The sequence below is a fragment of the Chlamydotis macqueenii genome, chromosome 3, assembly GCF_036417535.1.
Source record: "Chlamydotis macqueenii isolate bChlMac1 chromosome 3, bChlMac1.mat, whole genome shotgun sequence".
Lineage (NCBI taxonomy): Eukaryota > Metazoa > Chordata > Aves > Otidiformes > Otididae > Chlamydotis > Chlamydotis macqueenii.
In genome coordinates, this window is record NC_141558.1 from 62,658,777 (window position 1) to 62,686,323 (window position 27,547).

A 27,547-nucleotide genomic window follows, 5' to 3' on the forward strand; every position below is an offset into this window, starting at 1 on the left:
CTTCTTGCTGATTTGCAAAGTCTCAGTTGACTGAGTTATGAGCTATTTGCCCAACAGGGCCTTTGTTCTGGTCTGTGCTTCAGCAAAAACTGGAAAAACCTGTTCACATGCTCGCTCTTTTTTTTTTTTTTTTTTATCTTCCTCTCCCATTGGCGGCTTCAGCTTGTACATATGCAGACAAGGTGGTGCCTACCTTTCATGTGGAAAGCTGCCTTACAAAAACTGAGGTTGCTTTTTCCATTATCCCAGAGCTTTTCTAGCCTCTTGAAGGCTCTAGTGGATGCTTCAGGAGTTAAACTTTGTTTGTTCTCCACAAAATGTGTTTAGGTCATAATTTTATTTTTCTTCAAGCAAAGGGAGGGCGTTTGAGCGTGTCTGCAGTCCAGCTTTTTAAATAATATTTTGCAGACTCCAGGAGAGCTGCAGAAACCAGCCGTGATGTGAAATGTAGCTTTTTGGACACAGAGGCTTGTCTTCTTTACAGTAGCTGTGCATCTGTGTGAACATCTGTAAGAGAGGACAAACACTGAGGCAACAAGCTAGTGCAAAACGTGGACAAGTTGAGAAGAAACTTTTGTTTCTATCTCCTTCCTTTTCCTCTTGCTTTGTGGTGCTGTTGGATCAAGAATGGGTCAACTGTGTGGACGATGCATGCAGCTGCTGCAGGACTTTGTGGCCTTTGTTCAGAGGATGTCCTCCCACTTGGTGCGAAGCATCAAGGAATGCTTAACTCTCATAAGCAAATGCTCCTGCTTAAAACACAACAGCTCTAAAGCCAGACAGCTGTACAAGCCCATCCTGCAGCCTCATGAGAGGGTGACAGCAGAGGAGTTTCTGCAGCATATCGAAACAGGTAAGAGGGCTTGGTTTTTTTTTTTTTTCAAAAGGATTGTGAAAGAGCAAGGAGATTCATTTCGTGGGCTGAAAACAGATTGCTGGCTGAATTGCTCTGGCATGGCAGGGAGCAGCTTGGTGATGTAGGAAAGACCAGAGCTACTTCTTTGTATATGGGACACCAAGGGCTCAAGTGGCATAACTGTTGGATCCAGGTAGAAATGGTCAGTCACTTTCTTGCTCTACCACCACTACTAATACATAACTCATGTAAATATTTTTCATAAAAGTGAGCCCTTCTAGTAATTGAAGTTAGCTTTTTGAAATCAGTCACTGAGGTTGCAAAGCTGTAAACAGGCTGTGCTGACACTATGTGAGTGCTGAGCTGTGAGCAGGCAAATCACAGTGTGGTCATAGCATCGTAGTTAGGGTTGGAAGGGACCCTTAAAGGCCATCTAGTTCAACCGCCCCTGCAAGGAGCAGGGACATCTCCAACCAGATCAGGTTGCTCAGAGCCCCATCCAACCTGGCCTTGAATGTTTCCAGGGATGGGGCATCCACCACCTCTCTGGGCAACCTGGTCCAGTGTTCCACCACCCTCATTGTAAAAAATTTCTTCCTTATGTCTAATCTAAATCTACCTCCTTCTAGTTTAAAACCATTATCCGTTGCCCTATCACAATAGGCCGTGGTAAAAATTTGCTCCCATCTTTCTTTATAAGCCTACTCTAAGTATTGAAAAGCCACAATAAGGTCTTCCTGGAGCCTTCTCTTCTCCAGGCTGAACAGCCCCAACTCTCTCCGTCCTAGCTGAGAGAGTTGTGCACATCCATGTTGGCTGGCTGCAGAACTCCTGCACCTGTGCTGGGGGTATCTATGCTATACATGGGGAATGTCAAAGTCACCCTGGGACAAGTACCATTGGGCTCTCAGCACTTCCTCAGATTCTAAGCAACTGGCCTGCCTACGTCCTTTCGTGCAAACATTTTAGACATAAGGCTTAAACACAATCACAGGATTCTGATTGAATCAAGGTAGATCCATAACTTCATGTATCTCCTCTGCTTTACAGGCTACCTCTCTAATTCCCGTATTTTGTCCTAGGATACAACAATATCAACAGGAAAACTTTTTGTATTTCACTCCTGCAATCACAGAATATCTTCTTGGAAGAGTGTTTTTTGTCGGTTCTCCAACCTAAAAATATTTCTTGTGTCAAGCTTGGGCAGGAGCCATTGCTTGTTTGGTTTTGCTTTGTCTTACAGCTAATTTGGTATATTGCTTTAAGTCTAACAACCTTGGGCTAAAGCTACTACACAAAATTGTGTAGCCTTCTACTTTAATTTGTGTGAAGGCTGTGGAATACAAACTACTATTTCTTTACTTTGCTTTTTGGGGGACAAAAAAACATCTTGTGAGAGAGACCAGGAGAGGCATTTTTTTTCCTTGGTGTGACACAGTTAATGCTATTTGAAATAATCTGTCATGGAACAACCTTTGGAATAATTGCTGTGACGCTGGTTGTTGGGAACATGCGTGAATTAGCTTCAGCTGCTATTAGCTGGTGTCATTACCCCATGAATGTGGGGAGTCCTGTGCTGCCAATATGGTTCACTATTTGTTGCGCATTAAGCACTGGCTAAACCCTGGAGTCCATATCTAGAATAGGGCCAGACTTTTCAGATTGATGTACAGTGAAGATCTTCCAGGGCTGAACTTTTTCTTCCAAAGGCTAGCATGCTCCTGACAGTATAAGAGATTGTTGGCAGTATCCCAGCTCAGTTGATGGATCAGGTGCAACAAAGGGATGGTCTGGAAAAAATGATGAGGCCAGAATGCCCCTTTGTAGCACCCACTAATGCTTCCTGAAAAGACTAAGTGTATTTTTTCTTCAGAAATCCTTTCCTCTCTGAGATGGGTCTTCAAAAGGGTGGTCTGTCTTGGATCCTCGGGAACTGTGCCCCAGCAGCAGTGAGCCTAGAGTTCCTGTGGCAACAGTACACAGATGGCAATGTGTGCTCTCAGGGAGGTCCCAAAGTCTGTGATAGGAGATACACAGCACTCAGGAAGAAGGACTAAAGTTAATTTTCTGAGTGGCCAAATCCTGCTGCCAAGACAGATGGAGGCAGAGAAGCCTCACAAAGAGAACTAAGACACCTACCTATTAGCTTTAGTGCTTGCCTATATATTTTGTTCTGAGATGGAGCAATCCCATCCTTGGATCTAGACAAGTTATAATAAGCTCACAGTTTGGATGTGAGGAGAGACTTCGTCACTGATTGTCGTATTCAGTTGTTAACTAGGGCAGCAAATACTTTATATGATAAGCAGGTGAAGATTTTGGGTGGCTTCTGCTTTATCACTCTCCCAAACAAAAACATAGAGATATGTGGGAGATTCAGATACTGTATAAGGAACAGAATTAAACCACATGAAAAGATTACTGTTTTTTCTCTAAAAATTTGCACACATTGGCTAGTGTTCATTGTTAATTATTAAACAAAATTGATCTTTATATGAAGCAGTTCTTCAGTGAAGCCCACTTACGTAATCCTGAAGGTAGAAGTTTGTTACTCTTGACATGTCAGCAGCTTCAAATGGCTTGAGATATTGTCTGAGTTTTGCACTGAGGCATGAAAGCTCACACCCCTCACATCCCTTGCATCTCTTTATCCCATGGGAGGTAAAGTAGCTAGATCTTGTTCATAGAGATAGTTCAATCTTTAATGCACTGCTTTAATCCATTGTCTGAAAATATATCTTGTAATTGTGTGCTCCACCAGTCCATTTTTACTACATTACCTTTTCAGCTGTTTATACTGTTGAGCACTGGTTCAAAGGCCCTTTTGTTTTTTTTCTCTCTGCTGCTCCATTCCACACATCCGAAGTACATTATACAGTGACTTACAGAAGTTATGCATGACTGCTATTGCTTGATGGCTGTTGCTGAACATCTGGTTTATTCATAGGGGAACTATCATACTTGAGAACAGGTAGAGTCATGCTAGAAATTTGAGCCTGAGGCAAGCCCATTTGCAATCCCTGTTGCTATTCCCTGAAATCTTTTATTGTAATACCCAGGGTAGGAAATACAGTCAACGTAAAATGTAGTAAATTAAAAAGATACGCTCTTTCTATAGCTCATAACTAACAATACCACATTTAGTAGATGTATTTTAACGAAGATCTTCTATCATTCAGGAAAATATAAGATTTTTATGGAGAACAGGAGCACCTGCATGTATATTGGATAGCATAAAAGTGTCTAAAGGTTATAATTTGTCTTGCTTCCAATCACTAGCTTCATGAGCTTCACAAGAGGCATTCCCAAGGACAGGTTATTCCAGATTCATTTATTGCTTCTGCTCATGGAAACATGAATAACGATAGATGGGCTCTATGGAGTTGTTGCAGGGCAGAAATCCTTATGTGTTTGGTTGGCCGTAAATTTTAATTTCTTGTTGTAAACTGACTCTTTTCAGGTGTAATTGAGTCTGTGCTGTCATTGTACATCTTTAGGTTTTGAAATGTCACCACTTGGAAAGGACCCTCTGGAAGCCTTGAGGACCTTAGCCTTTTCAGAAAACCCAGGTTTACAGCAGTCTGCTGCCCTCTATTACCTGCACATGAGTCAGCACAGTAAGTTATCTCAGTGCATTAAAAAATTTTTATGTAAGTATAAATAAAATACTTTTTCCAACTGTGAAACTCCTTTTGATTCGTTAATCAAATTTATTTTTTTTCTTTCATGCTATGTTGGAAGATGGAAATTCTGTCATTGCCATGTGGGCAGAGTCTTTATAGATTTTGCTATGAGGAGGTAGCTCTCATGATTATAAATGACTGTCATTTATGTAATTGTAGTACTTCTGTAAATCTCAGCAGAACCTAAAATGGCTAGAGTCAGTGCATACCCCTGAGTGTAATCTCCTGAGAGCCATACAGTCAACATATAGTAGAAGGAAATGGACATAGTGATCATTTAAGGTTTTTTATTAAACATTTTTGGAAAAGGACAAGGCTCTAGAGGCCAGATTGTAGTGGAAATTTATGAAGGAAACATCCTTCTTTGCCCCAGCTATTTTCTGGGAGCATTTGGCTCCTGAGGTAATTTGTAAACAGCTGGAAGTCAGCCTAGGTATGCCAAATAAGATTCCAGCAAGAGTTTAGGTCCTACAAAAAGGTAGAAATACCATCAATAAGCAGACTGTGAATTATTTTTGTATTTGCTTATTTTAAATTTACTTCAAGGAGAATATTCTAGCACTTGTCTTGATAGCTTTTTCCCATGTATTGTTTGCTGGATAAAAAGTGCAGATAACCACAACATGAGGACCTGCTATGAGGCAAAATTACTTGTTTGGTAGCGAGGCATATCGCTTCCCTTCCTATGATGTTTTTTAAGTACTTGATTATTCAAAACCTTTTCAGGAAACTTGCCCTATTTTGCTGCTAGCAATGGAATTTAAATTAAAGGGAATACCACTCAGTCTATGTATGGTAGCACCTGAGGCTTAAGACTAGCAAGAGAAAAATGTGACTGCGGTGAACAATGAGACTCCTGAATATTTCCTCTCATTTCTGCAGTGAACACTCCCCTGCCTGTGGAGCATCTGGAACCCTTCTATGCGTTACTACGGTCTGCTGACCTGGAGGTGCAGCAGATGTCTTCCTTGTCCCTTGTCAACTTCTTGCTGGAAGGAAATAGTGAGTAATTAGCAACACATCTCTGTTAGGATCTTGGAGCTGCAGATGAAAACTTCCTGATAAAGTTTATGTTGATAGACAGGGTGTGAACACCCCATACCTCCCGGTTGCATCTTTTACTGCACTCCCTGACACCTACGCCACAATAGGTATTCCATCACTCTATCTCACAACAGCAGAAGACAGGGTCAGTTTTCAATGAAGCTAGCTGTTTTCTTTTTTAAAGAATCTTGCTGCAAATAACATCATGTCACTATTTACAAGTAAAAATAATATTTAAACTGCAGACTTCAGAAGAAGAAGGTGGGAGGCGCTGAGTAAATTGTGAAGCTATTGGAAAGCTGCAGTTCCCGTTTCGAAAATGAACCTTATGTTTGAAAACAGAATTGCTAGCAAAAGTATTTGGGACCTTCTGAACTAAAACCTCTAAACATGCCTTGCACTCTTTCATGAGTCTGAAGAGGAATCAAGCAAACCAAGCTAGGGACTGTGAGTGCCTTTCAGGCTGTTTCCATCTTAGGTTTGTTTTGCATAATCACAATATAGACCCCCAAAGCAGTCAAAGGAAGATACATTCTTCACAAAGGCATTAACTGTTTACTTTTCTGTTTGTCCATTTTTCTTGAATTTATGAATAGTTGACAAAGAATTAGTTGTCCAAATGGGTTTACTTGAGCCAATTCTGGATCTACTTGAGTCAGAGGATCCTACTGTCCAGTGTAATTCCTGTGCCTGCACCATGATTTTGGCTATTTCAGGTGAGTGGGCTGTTCTTCATCCGCTGCAGTGAATTTATTCAACTGTTACATCATATTTTAAAGTGAAACAACCTATTTGGAATTAGTGTAAGAGTCATAAGATGCAGAAGCTTTTGCTTCAGTATTTCTCCTTCTCTGATGTCTGTGCTGATGAGGCTCCTTCATTTTACTAGACAGAAAATGCCAAGCTCATTTAAGACTCCTCTTGTAAGCAAAGCTCTCCGTTCATCTTCATAGCCTTTCTGGGTGTGAATGATGTGTTCCAGAAATGGAACACAGCAATTACATCTGCTATTTTGTGATACTACAGGCCTCAGGCATTGTTATAATCCCAAAACATACAGAAATGCTGCAGGAGTTCCATTTTGAATTAATCTCTTCTGAAAGAGAGGTCACCAGAAACGTGCAGTATTTCAGCTGAGGTGTCACCTGTGTCTTTCATCCAGGGAAATATGTTTTGTGGCGTATCTCATGATAACACTTGCTTTTTTTGTGATTACATAACAGTGGTATTGTCATCTTGTAGCTGACTTAATCACTTAGTCTTTCTCCTCCTCTGCTGCAGATGCCAATTAATTAAGGATCTGCAACAAATGTTTCCAAGTACACCTCCCTGCATTTTGTACTATAAGGTTTCATTCTGTTTCGGTTGCTTCAGTCTTCTAAATTGTTTGTTATTTGTAAAATATTCCAGTCCTCCACCACATTGACAGTGTGGCACTCACACTTTTGGATTAACTTTCTGGTTCAAAACCAACAACAGACCAGTCCCTGTGGAATTCCATTTGTAGCCTCCTTCCACCTGGAAGGAGGTGGTGGTCATTCCCATTCAGCAAAACATGCTGCCAGCTTGTTTTTGGTCATTCCTTATCCACCACGCACTATTTGCATTTATCACCATCTTCTCTTGCTTAACTATGCGTATTTCATAGGCTGAACTATAGTTACCAAAAGAAAGGTTATCAGGTTAGACTGGCTTATTCTACCTTTCGCAAATTGTGTGATTCTACCATACAAATTGTGTAAAGCCCTGTATAAAAGCCATGAATAATATGTATTTCCCTTCTGCTAGTGTTTATTCCACCAGCTTCCCTCTCCAGTATGGAAAGTTGCAATCAGATCTCCCAGAAGACTGGGAGCAGCATGGAGAAAGTGTTACTTCCTCACTTAAGTATTTATGTTGCAAAGGGGGAGTGGATAAGCAGGATCCAACAACATGAGAGTGCTGATTTGCATTTTATCCCATCTTTTATTTATTTGCAGACTTTAAAATATTTTTCCCTTTGAAACATTTTTTGTAAGTGTTGCATAGTATTATGGTCAGGTTAAGAATTCTGTATATTACATTACTTTGTGTGGAATGCAATTTGCCTCATTTAAATGTCTAAATTAACAACTAATTTTTTAGGTGCTTGACACACTTTCTTTATGTATGGTCAATGGAGTTACACACCTGAAGATCATCAGAGGGATATCCCTTCCCTTGTTTTAAGCAGCCCACAGAGAAAGTGACTTCTTTGGGCATCTAAGGATGTTCCTTAGTCCTGAAGACACTCTGGCCCTTCTAGATGTCTCTGTCTTTAACCCAGAGTATAGGGAACTCTTAGCCACTCCAGATCCAATCCACCTTCCTTCTCTGTTGAGGATAGTCCCCTAATGCCATTGCACACTCCTCTAAGTGTCAGTGTACTTCTGAGCACAAGTAGTTCAAATTAAGCACTCAAGGAACTTTCAGACTAGATAGGAAAGCATCTGCTGAACATAGAGCTACGCAGTCCTACAAATGCATAGGCTGGGTTGCTGTCTGGGATTTAGGTCAGTTTTGAGGATCTCTGTTCCAGTGTAACTAGCATTTAGATGGACTGGATCCATTTATTTCTTTTTCAGTGTATGTTTAGCTACCACAGCAATGAGACTAAAGCAAGAGGCAATTCTCTAGAGTTTATTTTAATTTTAACTTGCAAGCTCTGATATCTTAAAGGGCCTACTTGAGAAAAAGTATTCTGTTCAACTATGTCCTTCATGTAAGCCATTCATGCTTCCAAGTGATTAAAAAAGTTAAATATGGAAGCACAGTCAAATCAGAAAGATCCTTCAGATATAGCTTTAAGGTGACTAAAATTCTGAATCCTAGAATGGTAATGTGTCTTAGTTCTGCTTCAGTAAGCACGCAAGACTGTGTACAGAGTGAAGCTGTTTAGCAATGTGATTGCAAGTTATACGTAAGCTGGGTTGTTTGGTACATACCCACTGCAATAGGTAGCCAAAAATAAAAACAGCAAACGCATGCATTCAGAGGAAGAGGATTTGAAGGTCAGTTTGGTCCACCCTAGCATTTGTCCACACAGCAAGAGGACACATGCACATTTGCAATTGTCTGCAGCTTTTCAATCTGTAGGTGAAAGTAATCCGTTCTGGGATAAGGACTCTTCTCAGAGTACATAGGAACAGAACTAAATGTTCACAGCAAGGGTTTAGGGAGGCCTGAACATCTGCATTAGGCTAAACAAGGAGAATGCACTGAGTGCAGGGCACGTTCAAAGTTGTACCAACAGGAGAATTTTCAAGCACACAAATGGCAGAGAGCAGAAAGAAAGAATTTATAAATGCAGGTTTCAAGGTGAGTTATTCAAACTCAGCTTGAGTAGATGTTATTGATGTCCCCACTTTAGAGTGGCATTGAATACATGGTTCCCTTCTAAATGCACTCTAAGGGGCACCAGTAAAGAGACTGCCTTACTTACTTAGATAAATAGTTGGTCCAGGAGAGAAACATAATCTAGCCTGCCACATCTCTCATGGAGATGATAGTACAGTTATGCATCTTGGTGAGGTAGATATCTCCATACATTCTGATGCAAGGGGGTAAAACAGATAGTGTTCAGCCACATTATCTGACCAAAATTGGACTGGGAATGGAGAGAAGAATAAGGGAAAATGACATATGTAGAAATAAATCCAGCAAACCCACAATAGTTGTTACTAACAAAGACTACAGAGGAGAACTTATCAGCTAGTGAATGACCCAAGGGAAAAGAAAAAAAAATTATTTTGGTCACAGAGTTTTCCATTGTGTTCTCTCCACTCTTGTGGTAGCCTGTTGTGATCTGTCCACTCCTCTACAATGACAGCGAGTGCTTCAGTCCCTCCCAGGCAGGACTGGGGTGCCTGGGTTTCCGTGTGCCACCTCCCTCCGAAGTAGGCTGCAAGAGCTCATCCTGCCACTGTAGGCTCCCAGTGTTGACCACCACCTCTGAGCCCTCAGGCAGAGAAATTGTTTGGGCTGTGGTGGATGTGAAGCCTTTCCATATCAAGCCAGTTATATTTCTTTAAGGAAGAAAAACCTTTGAAGCACTTGATGGCTCATATTCTGTCATATTTTGCCCAAGTTCTTTCTGAATGTTTGTAATCCCTTTGCCCAAATGTTACATTGTCTTCCACATTCAAAACATTCATGGAGTGTATTGTGTGAAAGAATGAAGGAAGCAGCAATATCTGAATTCTCAATCTTTTCACCTCTCTTCTTTACTCAACTAATTAGAGTTTACATCACACCAGACTGGTTTCCATCAGATAGAGCCGCACAGAAGAATTTCTCTTCTGCTGACGGAAACAAAAGAACAATATGCAGGCAGATTAGATTGGAGAAAGGGTTGTCTACAAAATTGGCCAGAAAATTTCACCAGAATAATAGCTTCCCACGTGGAAAAGCTATTTTTAAACACGTCTCTTCCCAGAACAATTATTTTGCTCAAAAATTAGAGGTTGTTTTTTTTTTCCAGAATAAAAGGGATTTTCTTGAGTGTAAAATATTAATGCAAAGGCAGAAAGGGACTTGTCCTGGAATACGAAACCGATACTTGCGTAGATATCCTGGATTATTTATGTGTGTCAGTTACGCAGTATAGATAGACTCCAGATATAGAAATAATGGTTAGAAATAATGGTTTTGTTTTCTTAACTCTCTAAGTTAATTGGCACCTAAAGAGTTGATGTCATCCAAATACTTTCCCGTTTCTTGCTTTCTTCTGCTTCATATTTCTGTCAACAAACTTCCAGACACTGGCCATTGCTTAAAGTCTAGAAATGTATGTAAATGGAGCAATACTCAACTAAAACTCCTGTGGTCTTCAGTGTCAGTTTGGATCATATAAACAATGAAAAATGGGAGACAGTAGACTATCAATAGTGATAGACAGACTTTGCTTTTTCCTTTTATAAAATAATCTGCAGAATACTATGATACTAAGAGAATTCTTCAGTGGTCTAATTCCCACTTAAATCACATCAACTTCAAATAACACCACTGCCAACACCTTATCTTTTTCAAAATCATGCCACTAGAATGCTTATAAAATACAAATACAGATAATATATAGACATAAATAAGGCTGTAAAGGTGAGAGGAGCATAACTATCTGTGTGTGGCAGCAGTTTATTTGTTGCAAATATTTTGATGGCCTCATGGTAGAGCAGTAGGGAAGAACATAATGGGAGGATTGTCTTCTATATGGCACAGCTGAGGCTACCTTCAGTAAGTCCAAAACCAAAGGAGTAGAAGGAAAAGCGGAGGTTTTTTTTTTCCTAAATTGCCTTTGTTGGGGACATGGACAGTGGGATTGAGTGCACACTTACCAGGCTTGCTGATGACACCAAGCTGTGTGGTGCAGTCAACATGCTGGAGGGAAGGGTTACCATCCAGAGGGACCTTGACAGGCTTGAGAGGTGGGCCTGTGCAAACCTCATGAAGTTCAACAAGGCTCTGGAGCCCCCAACATAAGAAGGACATGGACCTGTTGAAGCAAGTCCAGAGGAGGGCCACGAAGATGATCAGAGGGCTGGAGCACCTCTCCTATGAGGACAAGCTGAGAGAGTTGGGACTGTTCAGCCTGGAGAAGAGAAGGCTCCGGGGAGACCTTATAGCAGCCTTCCAGTACCTCAAGGGGGCATACAAGAAAACTGGAAAGGGACTTTTGACAAAGGCATGTAGTGATAGGACAAGGGGTAATGGCTTTAAACTGCAAGAGGGTAGATTTAGATTAGATACAGGGAACTAATTTTTTACACTGAGGGTGGTGAGACACTGGAACAGGTTGCCCAGAGAAGCTGTGGATACCCCGTCCCTGAAAGCGTTCAAGGCCAGGCTGGATGGGGCTTTGAGCAACCTGATCTAGTGGAAGTTGTCCTTGCCCATGGCAAGGGGCTTGCAACTAGATGATCTTTAAGGTCCTTTCCAACTCAAACCATTCTATCATTCTATTCTATGATTTCGTAGCATAATGCAACTTTATTATATGTTGTATGCATATATACACAGTATATAAATATGCTATATAGTATTTTATAGTATATAGTTAATTTTATAGCATTATTTAAATATGACAGTTATTTTTTCTCCAGTTTTTCATCTAGCAGTCTTAAGGGACTCTGCAGATCTTTTTTGAATTCTCCTTCTACTCCAGGATGTTGAATACAACTGTACAACCTAATACACTGCCATGCAAGGAAGCGTCGCCACTTCAGAGAAGACATATCTTTTCAAATTCCAGTGGTTAAGTCACATTCTGTCTTTAGAAACCTCTGCGTTGCTTGTAGCTGTCAAAGGAGTGACACAGGCACATTCAAAGAGAGAAACTGGCCCTGAATATACCCTGCTAAATTAATTCAATCTTACCTGCAGTTAATTATATAGTACAAGGCATGCTAACCTGTTTAAGGGGAGTTACAGTCCTTTTCATTTTAATCATCCTAGTCACAAAACAAAAGCATTAAACCAGCTGGCTTATGGCTAATCCAGAAGCCATGGGTTAGTTTCTTTCCCACTGAGCTCTTGAAATGTTTAACAGGTTCCTTTGAGCATGCAGAGAAATTTTGATATATACCAAAGAATCAGAGAAGCTAATACCAAAGAAATCTAGTCCTGCTAGTTGTCCTGCTCCTGGCTCACAGTAAAATGGCAATGTCTTATTTCTTTCTCTGATTCCTTTCTCCAGAGTCCAACCGAGAGGCTATTGGTGCTGCTCGGGGAGTTACACCCCTACTGGCTCTTGCCCATTCCTACGATCCTAGAGTCCAACAAAATGCAGTTGGTGCTATTCTCAACCTCACACAATCAGGTACTTTCTGACTAACGGTTTATCTAAAATTGCTGAAAGAAAATTTCTCACTGATAGAAAAATAATTCAAAAGAGTTAAGGCAAGAATAAAAGCAACAAATTATTTCCTTTGCATATAGTACTCGTATTGATACCATAGGCTGATGTTTTAACTTTGGCCTCTCTTTAGGTAATACAGACCCTTTTTAGCTTACTACCGAAATAGCAAGGCTTGATTTTCACCCCCGAGGGGCTAATGTACAAGCACTTAAATCATCTGTCAAAGACATAGAAAAAATAAAAAGAAATAACTTAGTCTAAAAAGTTAGCAGCATATTTGGTGGTACTTGGAAGCAATCTCAGAAGCTTATCCAACAAGGTCAAGCTCTAGGAACGTTTGACTTGTATCCCTAACTTGATCTTGGAAGATGCAAAATATAACTGTTATGGGCCAGGTGTTAAATGTTCCTGGGATATCTGCCAACAGCTTTAGCAAAAGTGGAATTTGGTCCTCTGCAATAATACGTGCACTACCGTACATTAACCAGCATTAAATCTCTCCTATCTACATGATACTATTATCCCACGCAGCTAAACGATACAGAATAATGAGTAATGTCTCTTATCTCTATATGGTGGAAGGGAATGGTTGGCAAGAACATCTACAGTTGGCTATTATACTTCTGTTATTGAGAATTTTAAAAATAATTTGTTTGCTTTTTTTTTTTTTTTGAAACACAGAAATCACAGTGAACATGATTTTTCAGCTTCTCTTGCAATTCAGATTCTCGGAACAGCCTTTAGCATAAAACCAGCAAAGTCTTAATCGATCAGTCAGCCTGCTAGTCATTTTGCTAAAATGTCTGCATACTGCTACATTGCACAAGCTCTAAATGATATACTCTCCAGACACACTGATTGGCATATATTTGGACAACATCACCACTCTCTAGAATCTAGTAATTGTGCATATCCCTTTTGAATGGTGCCTCCTAATGAGAGGGAGGGAAGGGGAACGACACATTAACAGCACTTTTCTTTTCTAAATGGCAGAGAAAATCCAACAAGTTCTATGCAAGGAAGGAGCCCTACCAGTTCTTGCCATACTGCTGGAATCTCCTGACTCAGAAGTGCAGGTATAGTTCAAACAAACAGTAACAGCGTGACTGTAAGGAGAGCACAAACCACAATATGTAAAAAGGAAAAGGTGGAGAGGAGGGAAGGTTTCTCTAGAGAAGTGGGGAAACATGTTAGAGCATCTTGGTGAAACTCAGCTCAGCCAGATAATGTATATTGAAAACATTCAATTTGTCTAGCTCCACAGGAGAAAGTTTATGATGCAGAAGTGCATCTGCCAGCGCACACAAATGCATGCTCACAGTTCTTATGCAGTTACCTTCTTGCGTCTTTCAGATCATCAGGCAAGTTGCAGATAGATCTCTTCCCCTGGTTTCTCTAAGCAATTTTACTAAGTGTTCTGAAAAGGCATAACTTGCAAAGATTTTTTTTCTCCTTATGTAAATGACTGGGAAATTTTCCTATTTTATGCTACCACAGACACCTCTTACTGATTCTGCACACTTAACGGAGAGTCAGTCTTGGTTCAAAAGTATGGTGATGAAAAACTATGAATCAGAGTTGTAAACCTTAAAATCCATTAGTTCATTCATTCAGTCCTCTTGAATAGTACAGGATTGTTTCATCCATTGGTTTTGTTATCTCTATTCAGATTTCTTTTACATGTCTGAAGGGATGGAGCCTCTGGAATTGCTTTCTGCAAACTGATTCAGTGTTATCAGCTTTCTATGAGATTCATCTTAAAATTTCCTGTTTCTTCTAATTGTACCTCCCTAGTAATACATACTATTTTATATATAATTCTCCCTAGAGTTAATGCTTAAATTGTTTGAAAATGGTCTCTTGGCATGCTGGGGCAATTACTACATCCAGCTTGAGTAAATCAATGTGACCATATAATACACGATCTGCAGATGACCTAACTTAGGTGAGAGCAGCAGTGTTGTTGCAACAGCACAGTACATTCCCAAATATCCAGGGTCCTAATGGGTCTGTACAACATGCAGTGCCACAGTATGACTGCTGTTCTAGCTACAGCAGATTGCGTCGCTTTGCCTGAGGAAGCCCACTTAGGCTGTTATCACATCTACCCAATAAAACACCCTCAAGATGAAAAAGCACTTTATTTTCACCAGCTCTAAATCTGAGCATTTATCCAATTTATTTTTATTCTCTTCAACATGTCACCACTGTCACCTCCCCTCTCTCTACTTTTTTCTTGGTCATCTGCAGTATTACAGCTGTGCTGCCCTAAGCAATGTGGCAGCCAATATTCAGCACCACAAAGCCATGCTGAGACCTGGCAACAGATTCCTGCTGCGGACACTCATCTCTCTCCTATCTTCTTCTGTGGACAAGGTAAAGCTGGAGCTTTCTCTTTGTGTAAATGCTTAGCATCAGAGTAGAGCTATAGACTTGGGCTTCCAGTTTCAGTCTTGTACAATTCTGGTCATCTACTGTACACATGCCTGTGCAGCATCTTTCCCATGAGAAAAGACATATATTAGAAGATACATGGCTTCTAAAAGGTCAATGTATAGATAAAGAGAAGGGAAATCAATAAGTTGTTCCACAGCCCTGGACACTTATGTTACACTAAGATGTCCTGTATTCTTTAAACTTCAAACTACGTGTGTGAAGTGCTCTGTCCAAGCTCTCAACTATCTTTGATAATTGTGTCTGTGACAGCAAGTATCTGGAGCATCTATTGTGCTGTATTGTGCTGCCTTTTTTTTTTTTCTTTTTGAGATCCATAACTTTGACTATATGGCTTCAAAGAATAACATCCTGAAAATTTTGCTTTGTTGGGAGCCACACCAAAGAAACTTCAGTAATCCACAGTTCAGGATTTAAAGGGTGGGACCTTGAATTCTGTGTAAGAGGGAGGTGAAAAAAAAGTGCAAAGCAAATGAGATAAATTAACTCCTTTAATTTTCCTGTAACTTATCTGACATTTCTAAAATAAACCCCGTTGTCTCTTCCTCATCAACAACAGGATGACTGATACTAGAGAAGGTTAAAAAAAAAAAAAATTAATCAAAACTTTGACAAGAAAAAGTGTCCCAAAATTTGTGCTCTGAATATAATGTAATAGCTTGCCTGTGTTGTTACATTTATTTTGCATACAATAGGCAAGACACGCATTGCTGAAACAGCTCATTTTTTTCCTTCTCTCTTTGGCACAAGCAGGTTTCAAGCCAGGCATGTGTTTGCCTAAGAAATTTGGCTGCCAGTGGTAAGCAATATATTGGAGATAAACAAACCATACTGTTTCTTTTTCTTTCTCTCTCTACCTTCCTAAGTGAGCACAGTGGGTTGGGAACCTTTCATATTAAAAGCAGAGATACCCTCTTTTCTACATTTTAATTGGATGTTAAGGGAAGAGGGAGGTGCAGTGCGTAGACTAACTAAACCTGCCTTAGAGCTCCCAGGTAGCAAGGGAAGTATCTGGACAAAGTGAGAGAGACAGCAGAGGTCACATGCACAGAGCTTTTCAAGTTTTTATCCCTTTCATGTTTCCTGAGCATTAAACCTGATTAGGACAGAATGTCTCCTGAAGTTGCTGCTTAAGTGGGGACTTGCCTTCTCCCATGGCATAAATCTATCATTAAATATAATTTTTTTGCCAAGCATTTGTCATCCTCTTAAAAAAAAATCCTATCCTATTAAATGCCGAAGATCCATTTCTACAACATATTCAGGAGATGAAAGCAGAGGACTGGTATGCCCAACGCTGGAGCCCTAGGGTCCAGAGGAGAGTTATTCATCTAGAAAATGCAGGGGTGCTTAATTTTGAATCACAATTATAGTGGAGCTAGGAGTGAAGGAACTGCTGCGCTGCTCCTTGGCAGCATTGAATACCCCTGGCCTGCTTGGCCTTTTAGGACTGCGACTCCATCTGCTGGCTGCTCTGCCACTGCCTTTACTGCCCGAAAGCACTCACTGAAGTTGCAGGGACAAATGAGTTATAAGAATTCTGCCAGGATGGCTGATCTCTCCTCTGGCTAACCATAACTCTGCAGGACAGGTGGTGCTTGAGGAGGTCTGTCTTTCTGTCTGTGCAGCAGAAGCTGCCACCTTCCTACCAGGCCTTGTGTCAATGAAGGAGTAAGAAAATTCCCCTCATTTCTTCTTGCTGAGGTTCAGGTATAAACTGAAGAGTGTCCAAACCTACATTCTGCCCTCAAGCTTGTGTTAATCCTTTAGTAAAAAAAGCCAGAACTAATGAGTTTATTTTTACAACCAGTCAGCATTGTCCCATCCCACAAAGATCGGGAGGTCCCCTTTAATTTTGTCACTGAGGCACAGTCAAATGTTTACGATAAGGGGCCCGAATGCCTCCTCACAGTGCTCTGAAGCTCCCTGACCTCGGTCATTTTCCCAAACCAGCAGACATCCAGGCTGAGATGGTTGCTGAGGACGTCCTGCCCAAACTGCGGTCTCTCCTGGCATCCGGCAGCAAGGACGTGCGTCACGCTTCCATCGCTCTGCTCTGGATCCTGTCCCAGCACCCACACAACCAGGTAGGGAGGTCATTTCCCAAGACTACAGGGGAAAGACTAGTTCTGGCTCCTCACATGGGGTAACACTCTTAAGGTAAAACTGCAAATTAAATGCATTTTATGAATGACTGATAGACTCTGTGAGGCTTCGCAGCCCTTCTCCCTCCCACACAAAAATGATGAGCTTTTGTCTACTGCATCTGCGCTGTGGCTGACTACCTGAGGAGCTTATCTGTTGTGGTCAGTGGAATCCAGAGGATCCTGTAGTTAATCAGGTTACCTGTAACGGGACCAAGGGCAGGGTAGAGGGGGAGATGGGTGTCAGATTCCTTGGATGCGTGGATACTACTCTGTGCTCCCTGAAACTCCCTATGGTTCCCTCCATCCCCAGACCATAGGTCTCCAGGTGAGTGTACAAGGGGCAGCACACATGCGTAGCACTATGAGAGACTGTAGCCATGGGGCCAGCTGAGGAAGTTATTCCTTGGCTACAGAGTTTATAGAGCTTCCCTACACATTGAAAAGCAAACTAATTTAGCGTGTGCATTTGAAGTGCATCAGTGCAAAATAAAGTGCAAAAATACTTTACTTCCCTATATGGATAGTTATTTAAAAGTATATTTACATAAATTTAACACCTTTTGAATTAGGATCAAGACAGCAGGGGAGGGGAGGGGGGCTAATAAAATTTGAAATCCTATCTATCTATAGCTAATTCACCAGGACCTTCCTGTGTCGCCTCGTGTCCGCAGTTGCAGAACAGTTTATTTGCCCACATTCAGGGTAAACACTATGCAAATACATCAAGAAGTCTGACTAGAAATAAACTGCAGCAAATAAACAAAACAAATACTCCTGCTGTATTCTCATCCTCCACATAAAACAGCAAAACCAGTAAGTAGGGACTGACAAATTATTATTATTTTTAAATATCCTTTTCCATTACAGAAATTAAAGATGTCCTTAGGAACATGGATATGAAAGGGTTTTGATAGGTGTCTTAAGCGAACAGTAACCTTTTAAGAGAGTTAGAAGTGGGTAGATGAAGCAAAAAATTGGAAGAACCTTTCATGCCACATTGCTTTAAGCAGTAGTGACAGACAGTCTGAGAAACCACAGCTGGGCTTAGGTGCTTCTTGAGGCTGAAATACACTCAGTCTGATTGGAAATTTCCTCCGGGTATTGGAAGCCTGGTGCCTTACACCTCAGTTGCATGTCCACACCACAGTATGAACCACATTGTACCTCCTCTAACTCCAGGACATGACGGAAAAATGGATGAGCACAATGCCTGGGAAGGAGCCACTAGAGCACCGAGCTTTTCAAAGGCACTGTGGCTTCCTAGGTTTTGTGCTGGCTGCGTTAGCGTCCAGTTGCTTGTCAAACTGCCTTGTGCAATCAAAACACAATTTGCTCTCAATGAGCTTACAATTGAAATACATTAAGTTTGTTGTAGGCTATTTGGACAGTAAAAATGTTACTCAGTATGATGCATTATGCTGGAACATTGTCCTTACTCGCATTTGCTTTTCTTGCCCCCAGACGCCACTTACACTCTCCCAGCGAAGAGTACTCTCAGCTCCTTTCCTCCCTGATCCCCAAGCCTGTCTTTACCAGTGCTTCAAACCCCCAGCTACAAAGGGCATGGGGCCGCATCAGTGGGAGCAGACAAAGGCACTGGGAGCTCAGACTTGTTACACCGGTAGTGCAGCAGCCCGTCCTTCAGCGGGGAAAAGGGTCAGCAGCGGCAGGCTGGAAAGCAAAGCATCACACTCGAGGGTTTATTCTCCAGTGAGAAGTATCTACATCTCAGAATTTGTTTTAGTGAGCAAACACGGCTGTCCCTGGCTACTGAATGTTGCTGCTTTGTATGTGTGAGCCCTGGGCACTCTGAGAAGAGGCTGACCTCTCCTTACTCATATCCTGCCTCCCCACCTCCATGCCTTTTCTGGCCTGTTTTTCAGATCTTTTCAAGGTTTCTTTCTCTAACCCAGGCTGAATTCTCAGTGAGTGAAAGAGGGACTTCTCCATGGGAACAGCTGTTGGAAAACAAACCACTGAACAAAGCTAACCTTTACAACCGAGTCAAGTGATGCTTGAATTATTACAAATACTGCCCAGGATACAATAGAGCAGAATTCATCTGCCCTTTCGTTACCATGAAGCAAACTCCCGGGAATGCTTCACAGGAGCTCCTGTCCCTGCTTAAACCCCTTTTTTGAGATCCCCTGGCCAGGCTGGTGACAGCAATTCCCAGCAAACACTAGAAAACTTCCCTCTTGCAGGGGGAATTTTATTCAGTTCTCCCAAGGACAGCCCAACCCTGAAACAACTAAAGAAGAAGTCAGGCTTTGTGAGAAAACAGCCTTTTAAATCACATTCCTTTGAGCAAAGACCTGGAAGTCAGGGTAGCAGGGGTCTGTCTGCACCAGATGATGCCACTGACTTCCCACTCCAGGTACAAAATAACTCTGCCTTCCCATGTTACTATCTGTTAAACGGAGAATAATAATTATCTTGGCAAAAAATTCCCTGGATAAGGGGTGTGAGTGCAGCATTGCTATTGTAAGCATAGTTGCTGCTGGAATGCTTTTCCTTGCCTTTTTTTTTTTAGATCTTGGGAGAAGTTAAATCAGTATCCATCTGAACCACTCCATCAATTTTTACTCAGAGTTTTCTTGTGATTCTCTCGTGCTGTATAGGACTGAGCCAGAAAACAAAATCTGGATCCCAGCCATATTGCAGCCAAAAAAAGAGGTTCAGCAAAATTTAAAGTACTGTCACTTGCTAATGTAGGTCCTAAATAAACAGAGGAGCTTGGCAGGGAAGTCATTATCTATTAGAAAGTTCATTTATAGTCCATAGACAATTTCCTCCTCTTGGGCTGTAGCAAATCAAATAAGGGTACCATAGTTGATGGAATTACATAGAAAAGAGGACACTTGGTTTAAAAGCACAAAAAATAATCATCAATGGTAATTTAATCGGATTATCTAAAATTATATTATTTCTGCCTTTGAAGAGAAGAAAAACAAAACTATTAAAAATTTACAGCCATATCTTCATATAGGATTCTTTAAATGCCCTGAGCTTAGCCATAGTGCTGCCTTTTCCACCTATTTTCATGTTTTATTTTAGAATTGCTGGTTGTGACAGTGCTAAAAATGAACAGAAGTGAAGATGTCAGCTGATATTAAAAGAAAATGAGATACACTTCTGCAATTTAACCTAAGTAAAAGAAAGATGCAAGTTAAACTGATTTTTAAAGACATCTGCCTTTCAATGTTGCTTCAGTGCTCCTGACATTTCACGGGTTTCAAAATTATGCACTTTTTCTCAGCTGTATGTAGGACTGATGATTTGTTTTATAATGAACGTTCTTGCTAATGTGTCTCAATTTCTAAGTAGCACAAATAGTATAGTTCATTACTAACAAGCATAAGAACTCCATAAAGAACTCAAATTCCTAAGGGAAAGAGACTGAAAGAAAAAATTCTCCCAAGAGGAAATCTTACCTTGTGTTTACCTGTAGACCTAACCCAAAGCCTGCTGAGATCAAGTTTCTCTTATAAACAGCAGTACCCCCTTAATCCATACTGTTACTGAGGAAACTACCTGGTCAGTAAACCAAACTCTTAAGTTAGATCTGATCCAATTAATCTTAACGGTAATCGGAGAAAGACTACATTTAAGAAAAGAGGGACTCAGTAAAGTCCCCCTAAAATATCCATCAGATGGCAGAGAAACATGTATAAACTCAGAAGATGCTGCTCAGAACATGTTACTAAAGCGGTGCCTGATCACAAACTGATCTAAGCACACAGTCCATTATTGCAGGTGAGGTAAATTGCTGACGTACGCAAGGACACACTGCTGCTGCTACTTCACCACATACTTTTGCCTTTCACACCTACCCTGACCACTTCTCTTTCTAGTCAGGATCACACATCCTTGACCTGACTATCAACAACCTCTGGGAAGCGTTTGATGCAAACAAAAATAAACTACTGGACCTTAGAGACTCCAGTTTTCCATAGCAAGTGCTCTGTAGATCACTGCCAGTCAGTGACCATATTTTGAGAGAAAAAGCACTGGACCCAGCTGCTACATCGTTGGTTTAAATGAGCTAAGTAATGCTCTTCTTTCAGAGCTAAGACCTATCTATCTATCTATCTATAGTTTGCTGCAAAGTTGCACATGTTGTCTGTACCGAATGTAATTGAGATACTGGTTGCTCTTCTCAGGACACTCTGGCGTGTGCCGAGCTGCTACAGAGCCTGGGGACGCTACTGTCAGTGTATAAAACAGACCCTGTGATTGTTTGCCATACTGCTTGTATCATCAAAAACCTGAGCCTTTCCAAAAACAGACAGGTAGGTACCCAATGTTTTTCACTGAATATACCCTGGGAGTTGCAGTTATGTTTATAGCAAATCAGCATTCCACACAGAAAGATTTTATTTTTTTTTAAATGAAACATTCACCAAGGATGCTCTACACAAAATTGTCTGTATGAATAAAATGACCTACCATAATGAAAACAGGTTTTATTAGAAGGAGTTTCTTATTAAGAATTATCTAAATTTCTGATAGTTGTGAAATCAACTTTTGCAGGGAAATAGATTCCCTCAAACTCAAGGCCCACAGTAAGTGTAAAAATGGACCATCCTTTCAAAGTTTGCTTTTAAAAAATTACCATATTTGCCACTTAAATTCTCTGACTTTATTCTGTTATCAGCAGGGAGCTGGTTCACCGTCATAAGCTTTATAATGTATAGCACATTTAGCTCTCACTGCACAAGTGAATCAATGGACATGAGTGGGAGTGCCAGGTTTCCAGGGTCAATTCTAAGGGCCCATCCCTAAAACACATGGGAGTCCTTGGCACAAGAGGAAAAAAAAGTGTTGGTTTTATGCCAGTGGGACATGAACAGAGTGTGAGAACTTGAAAGGCAGCAGTCTTGAATCCAGCTTCAACCTCTAAGCAGCAAGTTAAAAAAAAAAAAAAAAAACACAACATAAAATGAGCACACAAAAAAAGATATTCCCTTCTCCCTTCTGTTGATAGACACCTGAGCTTCCTTATAGAGCAGCTTCCATTATTAGGACCTCCCAGAGAGCTGATGACTTTGTGATTCAACTTCACTAGTAATCAGTCCTCTCCAACTGACTCAATTCAGGGCTCACTCCTTGGTCTCCTGTGCTTTTAATCCAGGTCAGCACAGGCTAAGCCTCCTATCTGTTTTCAACTCAGTCTCTAAAATACGTATCTCAATACAGATACATGCTGTCTAACACCGCTTTTGGCATTGCAGATTCAACCTAAAAGACAAAGGATACACAGAAGTGTTTAGTTCATAACATTTCTCTCCAGAAACTGAACTCACCTTTGCTAGTGAGAGGACATCTCATGTTTCTGCATATCAGAGCATTTCAACACCAGAAAGTTTTCAAACCCCTGGAGGCAAATAAGAGAAATGGAAAAACTTCCACATTTCCCAGTGCTTTGCCCTGGAGCACTCAGCTTATTCAGCACTGGTGCTAGACTTGAGCAAATGACAGCTTAATACTGACATACAGCCTGGTACAGCAGGAAATTCTTTGAGCTCAAAGTGCTCTGTGATCATGAGAACATCCCACAGACAGAGCGGGGTCTGGGAAATGCCTAAAATCAGGTGACCTCTGAACAAATCAAAGTGTTTGTCACTAGGTTGTTGTAGGTCTGGAAGGAGAAATTTCTATTATTGGTGTTTTAGCCCTCAGTATTGCTAAGAGTTATTCAGTACTTCTGAAGTCCTTAGACACCACTAAAACATAATGGAAGTGCTAAACATGAAACGCTTTCTTGTTGCAGAGAGTCATTGAGAGCCCGTGTGTTGAAGGTCTCCTCCACACCATGCTTTCTACTGATGCTCAAGAAGACTCTCTTCATTATGTGACATCTTGCCTTGCTGACCTAGCAAAGCAAGGTAGGGAAGAAACTTCACCATAAACGGCTTAGTCTGGGAAGTGTACTAAAGTATTCTTTATTAATCCCAATAGGAGATGCAGCAGAGGTGGACGTACAGACCAGGTCTTTCCTTTTAAATTCTCTGGGAGTTTTGCCATAAGATCCGATTCACTGACAGGACATATAGGCTCCATTGTTTGCACTCTTTTTTACTCAAAATTCTCTGTGCTGAACTTTACTGCTGTACATAACCTGTCTACTTTTGTTCGTAACATCGCCCAGTTTCTCCAGCTGAATTCATTCCACAATAGCAGAAGAGGGAAAGACTAAAATACAAAGTGGCTCTTTCTCTTTAAATTTTTTGCACACAGATTTTATAAGAGATCCCAAATTAGCCTGTGGAAGGTACAGCACTCCTCATGGCAGAGAGGATCAGTGTAAATTTTCCCAGCCTGCCCAGCATTGGATATTGTCTATCAAACATTTAATCTCCTGTATCTGGTGTGACATGTCACCAGTTGCATAGCAGTTACATTTAATTTTGCAAGAGGTGCCCAGCAGCTGCTGGACAGACTGAACCCACTAGGCAAGAGTAGATCTCGTAGATAAAGCTATTCATTCTTCCAGAACACAAAACCAACAAAGTAAAAATCCACCAGCCTTTCTATGAATCAAATCCATTACTCTGCCTTACTGAGAGCATAGCCTCAGAACATGACCCTTTTTTGACAACCTAAACATACTTACTGCACAAGTTCAGCACTTACTTTGCTTCTCCAGCTGTGTAAAGGATTTCCAGTTGAGGGAATATGTTTTCTGGCAGACCTCTCACCTTCATTTCTTCGACACGGGAGTTTCTCTTTACAGACTACTCTCTTATTGCTCTGTCTTCCAGAAGGAGCCACGTTACGCATGGTCCAATGGATGGATGAACCCTTGACAAAGTGCTTGGTGAGACTGGCTGGCCGACTGGAACACACTGAGGCATCCTTTCAAGCTGCCTCCATCATCCAGAACACGATAGGTCACGGTAACTGTCACACAAGTATTAGCTGTGCTTTCAAAGATATTTATGGCTGGCTGGAGTGAAATGAGCCTTTTCCCAAAGGAGTTAACTGTCAGGCACTGAACCAACCTTTAACATTCCCATAGCATTCTGCATCTGGTCTATAGATTTATTAACATAAAAGCGCCTACAGTCACCCTTGAAATACACATAAAACAGTGCTTGGGTGCATGAGAAAGCCAAGGGATGAAAATGGACCATAGATAAAGATCTGATTCAGGTGTTTGCTGCCTTCTTCAAGCACTGCCATTCTGCAGGGCTAGTCTGGAGCCAATTCCCAGGTCCTTAAAAACAACTTAAGTAGGAAAGTGGGATAGCATAAAACACTCTTTACCAAGGGAAAGATGGGAACATGTTTCAGACAAGAGGCGCTCTTGCATCTTTCTGTTTGACCCTCCTTCTCAGTACATACAATGTGATGGCATGACCCACAGATAGGAACAGAGGCTGGTAGAGACAATTACAAAGGGATGGTTGCATTTCAAAAGTTTAGATCAACTCTGCTTGTTGACCAGCAAGAGGAAAGCACCTTACTGAACCAAACACTGCTGTTGCAATTCTAGACTTCAGGAGCAGTGAAGTGGCTTTTAACAATGTAGCCTGTATTTTTTTTTTAAGTTTTAGTGAGAGAGAATGAAAAGAGCATTATTTTTACCTGCAGAAAACAAACAGCTTTATGCCTAATGTGCTTGTCCCATGCAGCTGAGAGCCTGTTAGAGGCTGTAGTACATGGAAGTCCTTTGCCATTTGTTGCAGTAACATTGGTTGTAGCTGAAGTTAGATGATTCATTAACATTCTTAAATATTGTAACAAAAATCAAGTTTCAAAATGTTTTAAAGGCTCCTGTTGATCTCTATTGGTTCTCCCATTTATGCAGAAAAAATGATGCTTTTGTTGAAGCGTCACATCAGAGAGATTGAGGCCTACCTCAAGAATTTTCTTACCCACCAAGAGATCCGCTTTCAGCAGCTGGGCATCTCTACGTTCTCCAGACTGCGAGAAGGTAGGTCTTTCCTGCTGGGCTGAGCCCCTGGGGTTGTTGTAGGTCTGGGAGGAGATATTTTCCTCGCTGCTTGCTCCTATCAGTGGCAAACGGGCACTGCTTTATAACAAAGGTTACAATACTGGGCAACTTCCTCGGGGGACTAGCTCTGCTCACTTAAACAAACAGAATAATCTCAAGGGTAGCTGTTACCTTACCTGTTTTTAAGTAAAGATAGAGGGTTTTTTTTTCTTGTTTGCTTTAAAACTAGAGGCTTTCTGACCAGCAGGAAAGCAGAAACAGGACTTCAGGTACACGTTTTTATCCAATATGTTTGACAATAGACACAACCTAAAAACTTTTCAAATATGAATTTAGTTTATTTTGATAAAGCAAGCAAAGAACTAAACTGCATGATTAACTGGTATTAAAGCTGGGAAGTCTCACATCTTTTTCACACTTTAAATGCCGTTCCTTGATTTTTTTCCATTTTTGGTTAGTTGTTTTTCTTTGTTTTGGGTAGGAGTACAGGTGAGAGCTATAATATGGTAATAAATGTATATGTGAAGATACACACTATATAGAGTCAGAGCCAAGACCCTGCTATGTCTTGATATGCACCTGTTGCATAAGGCTGAATTTGACAATTGAGCTTCAGACATCTGCATCAGGAGAATTTAGCAGCAAACCATCTTGAATAGTCATAGGTATGAAAACTGAATTTGTATCTGACCTGAAATAGAAGCTTTCTAAGCATCTGCATTAAAATACAAGGAAAAACAGCAGGTGGCCTAACATTTGTTTTTGCTCTTCAGATCCAGAATTTTCATTAGCATTCAGAAAAAGCCAAATGGCCAAACTCCTTGAGCAAGTCCGTCAGCAAACAGAAGAAACTCAAGAGCTCCTTAGGGCAGCTATTTGCCATGAAGACAGTTAATATTTAAGCCAGATGGCTTATGAAAACTTATCAGATCCAAAAGCCTGTACTTTCAGAGAAAACAACTTTTTTTTCATCAGTTCCTGTAGTTAAAGTTTTCCTGCTACTTGCAGTTTCATCATACAAAAGAGATGTTCTGATAACAGGAATCGGAGCAGGTCAAAAGACAATCCCTTGAACGCTTTGGCTGGCTGCTTAAGTGTACGTGAGGACTGTGGCTACATTCCTTCCCATGGTTTGGAAAACACCTGTTATGCTTGGGCAATCTTTCATGGTTTGTTTTTTGTTTCCTCACCACTCCTTCCAAAAAAACAGCACTCTATTCATGAGGTTTTATTCACATAAAAGGCCGATTCTACTGAAGAGGCATCTCTCAAGTACACGGGTTACTCTGCAGTCATCTTGTTTCTGTTCCATGTCCCTTATTTCAGAGCACACTCCAGAGACTTAGCTTTAGAAAATACTTTTAGAATTAACATACAGTATAAAGGTAGCAAACTGTGGACAGGTTACTACAGGAAGTAACTGCCGAGGGACAACTCAGAAATTGCAATAAATTTATAAGAAACAAGAGCAGGGCACGCCTTAAAGGTGATCCTTACCTACACTGTAGGCACTGTTCTCCAGCAAAAGAGCAAAGGCACATTGAGGCAGAGAAATGTTGCACAGAGCATGTTCAGAATATAGCAGCTACCATGAAAGATCTGAGTAAGATGTGTTTGAATACAGAAATAAATCTGTGTTCTGCAAATGGTAAATTATTTCCAAAGGTAAATAATTTCCAACAGGGAAAAAGGGAACATATCTGGCAAAATTAGGAATTGATCTTGTATTTTGATATTAATATTTCATTTTAAAAGGAGTTAAAGAAAAAAAAAAGTGGTAATATTTTTAAATTCAACTAGTTCTCTTACATGTATACAGGGTACTCAACAACCTCCCCTACCCTCTTCTCCAGAAGAAGAGTCTCTCACAGACCTTTTAGCCAATCACAACAGTATTTTTCAGAAAAAAAAAGAATGTAGCCTTGAAATTATGAGGCATTCGTTTTTTGATGTAAGTTTTAATTTGTAAGAGAATAGTAAACTGATAACGATAATAATAAATCATCAGCTATTAGTAATCCAATTCCACCTTTGATCAATACACTTCTTTTTAAATACAAGAACCCTCCTGGAGCCTCATGTTGAAACGGCTGGAATACAGAAATTTTGGAACCACTCTTACAGCAAACATCAGCTCCCAGATACCATAGTTTGTTATGAAAACATTTCAGAAGAGTTTCCTGTCTTTTCAGGTACTTCTGACCACGATATAACTCCTACATGCTTGTAGAGCTTTAGAGCTGCTACTGGCTACAAACATGGAATAAAAGTGAGATTAAAAAAAAAAAAAAAAAAAGAAAAAAATAATTCTGTCAACTAAGAGCTCAACATTACATCTTACTGTGGCCTAAATCTCTAAGCTTACTTTTGGTTCTTGGAAGAGGCATTTCTGTTAATGATTCCAAGTTCTCTTAAATAGTACTGTTTAAAAAAATCCCAACCAAAAAAACACTCAAAAGCTTCTCTGACGCACAGTAAAAAGACCTGTTAAAGAACAGGGCAGACAGACTTCAGATAAAGCAGTATGGCATT

General features: G+C 40.7%; 1 protein-coding gene across 1 annotated transcript; it reads left to right on the forward strand.

Moving 5' to 3' along the window:
• The first annotated feature begins 627 nt into the window (after window positions 1-627).
• On the forward strand, window positions 628-25,927 carry LOC104483051 (uncharacterized). Its single transcript, XM_010124724.2, has 14 exons — window positions 628-853; window positions 4,354-4,473; window positions 5,422-5,541; window positions 6,180-6,299; window positions 12,293-12,415; window positions 13,448-13,530; window positions 14,705-14,830; window positions 15,662-15,707; window positions 16,862-16,995; window positions 21,219-21,347; window positions 22,829-22,943; window positions 23,820-23,954; window positions 24,869-24,994; window positions 25,789-25,927. The coding sequence occupies exons 1-14, from the start codon at window positions 628-630 to the stop codon at window positions 25,908-25,910; spliced, it is 1,725 nt and encodes a 574-aa protein (XP_010123026.2). The 3' UTR covers window positions 25,911-25,927.
• Window positions 25,928-27,547: the final 1,620 nt, after the last annotated feature.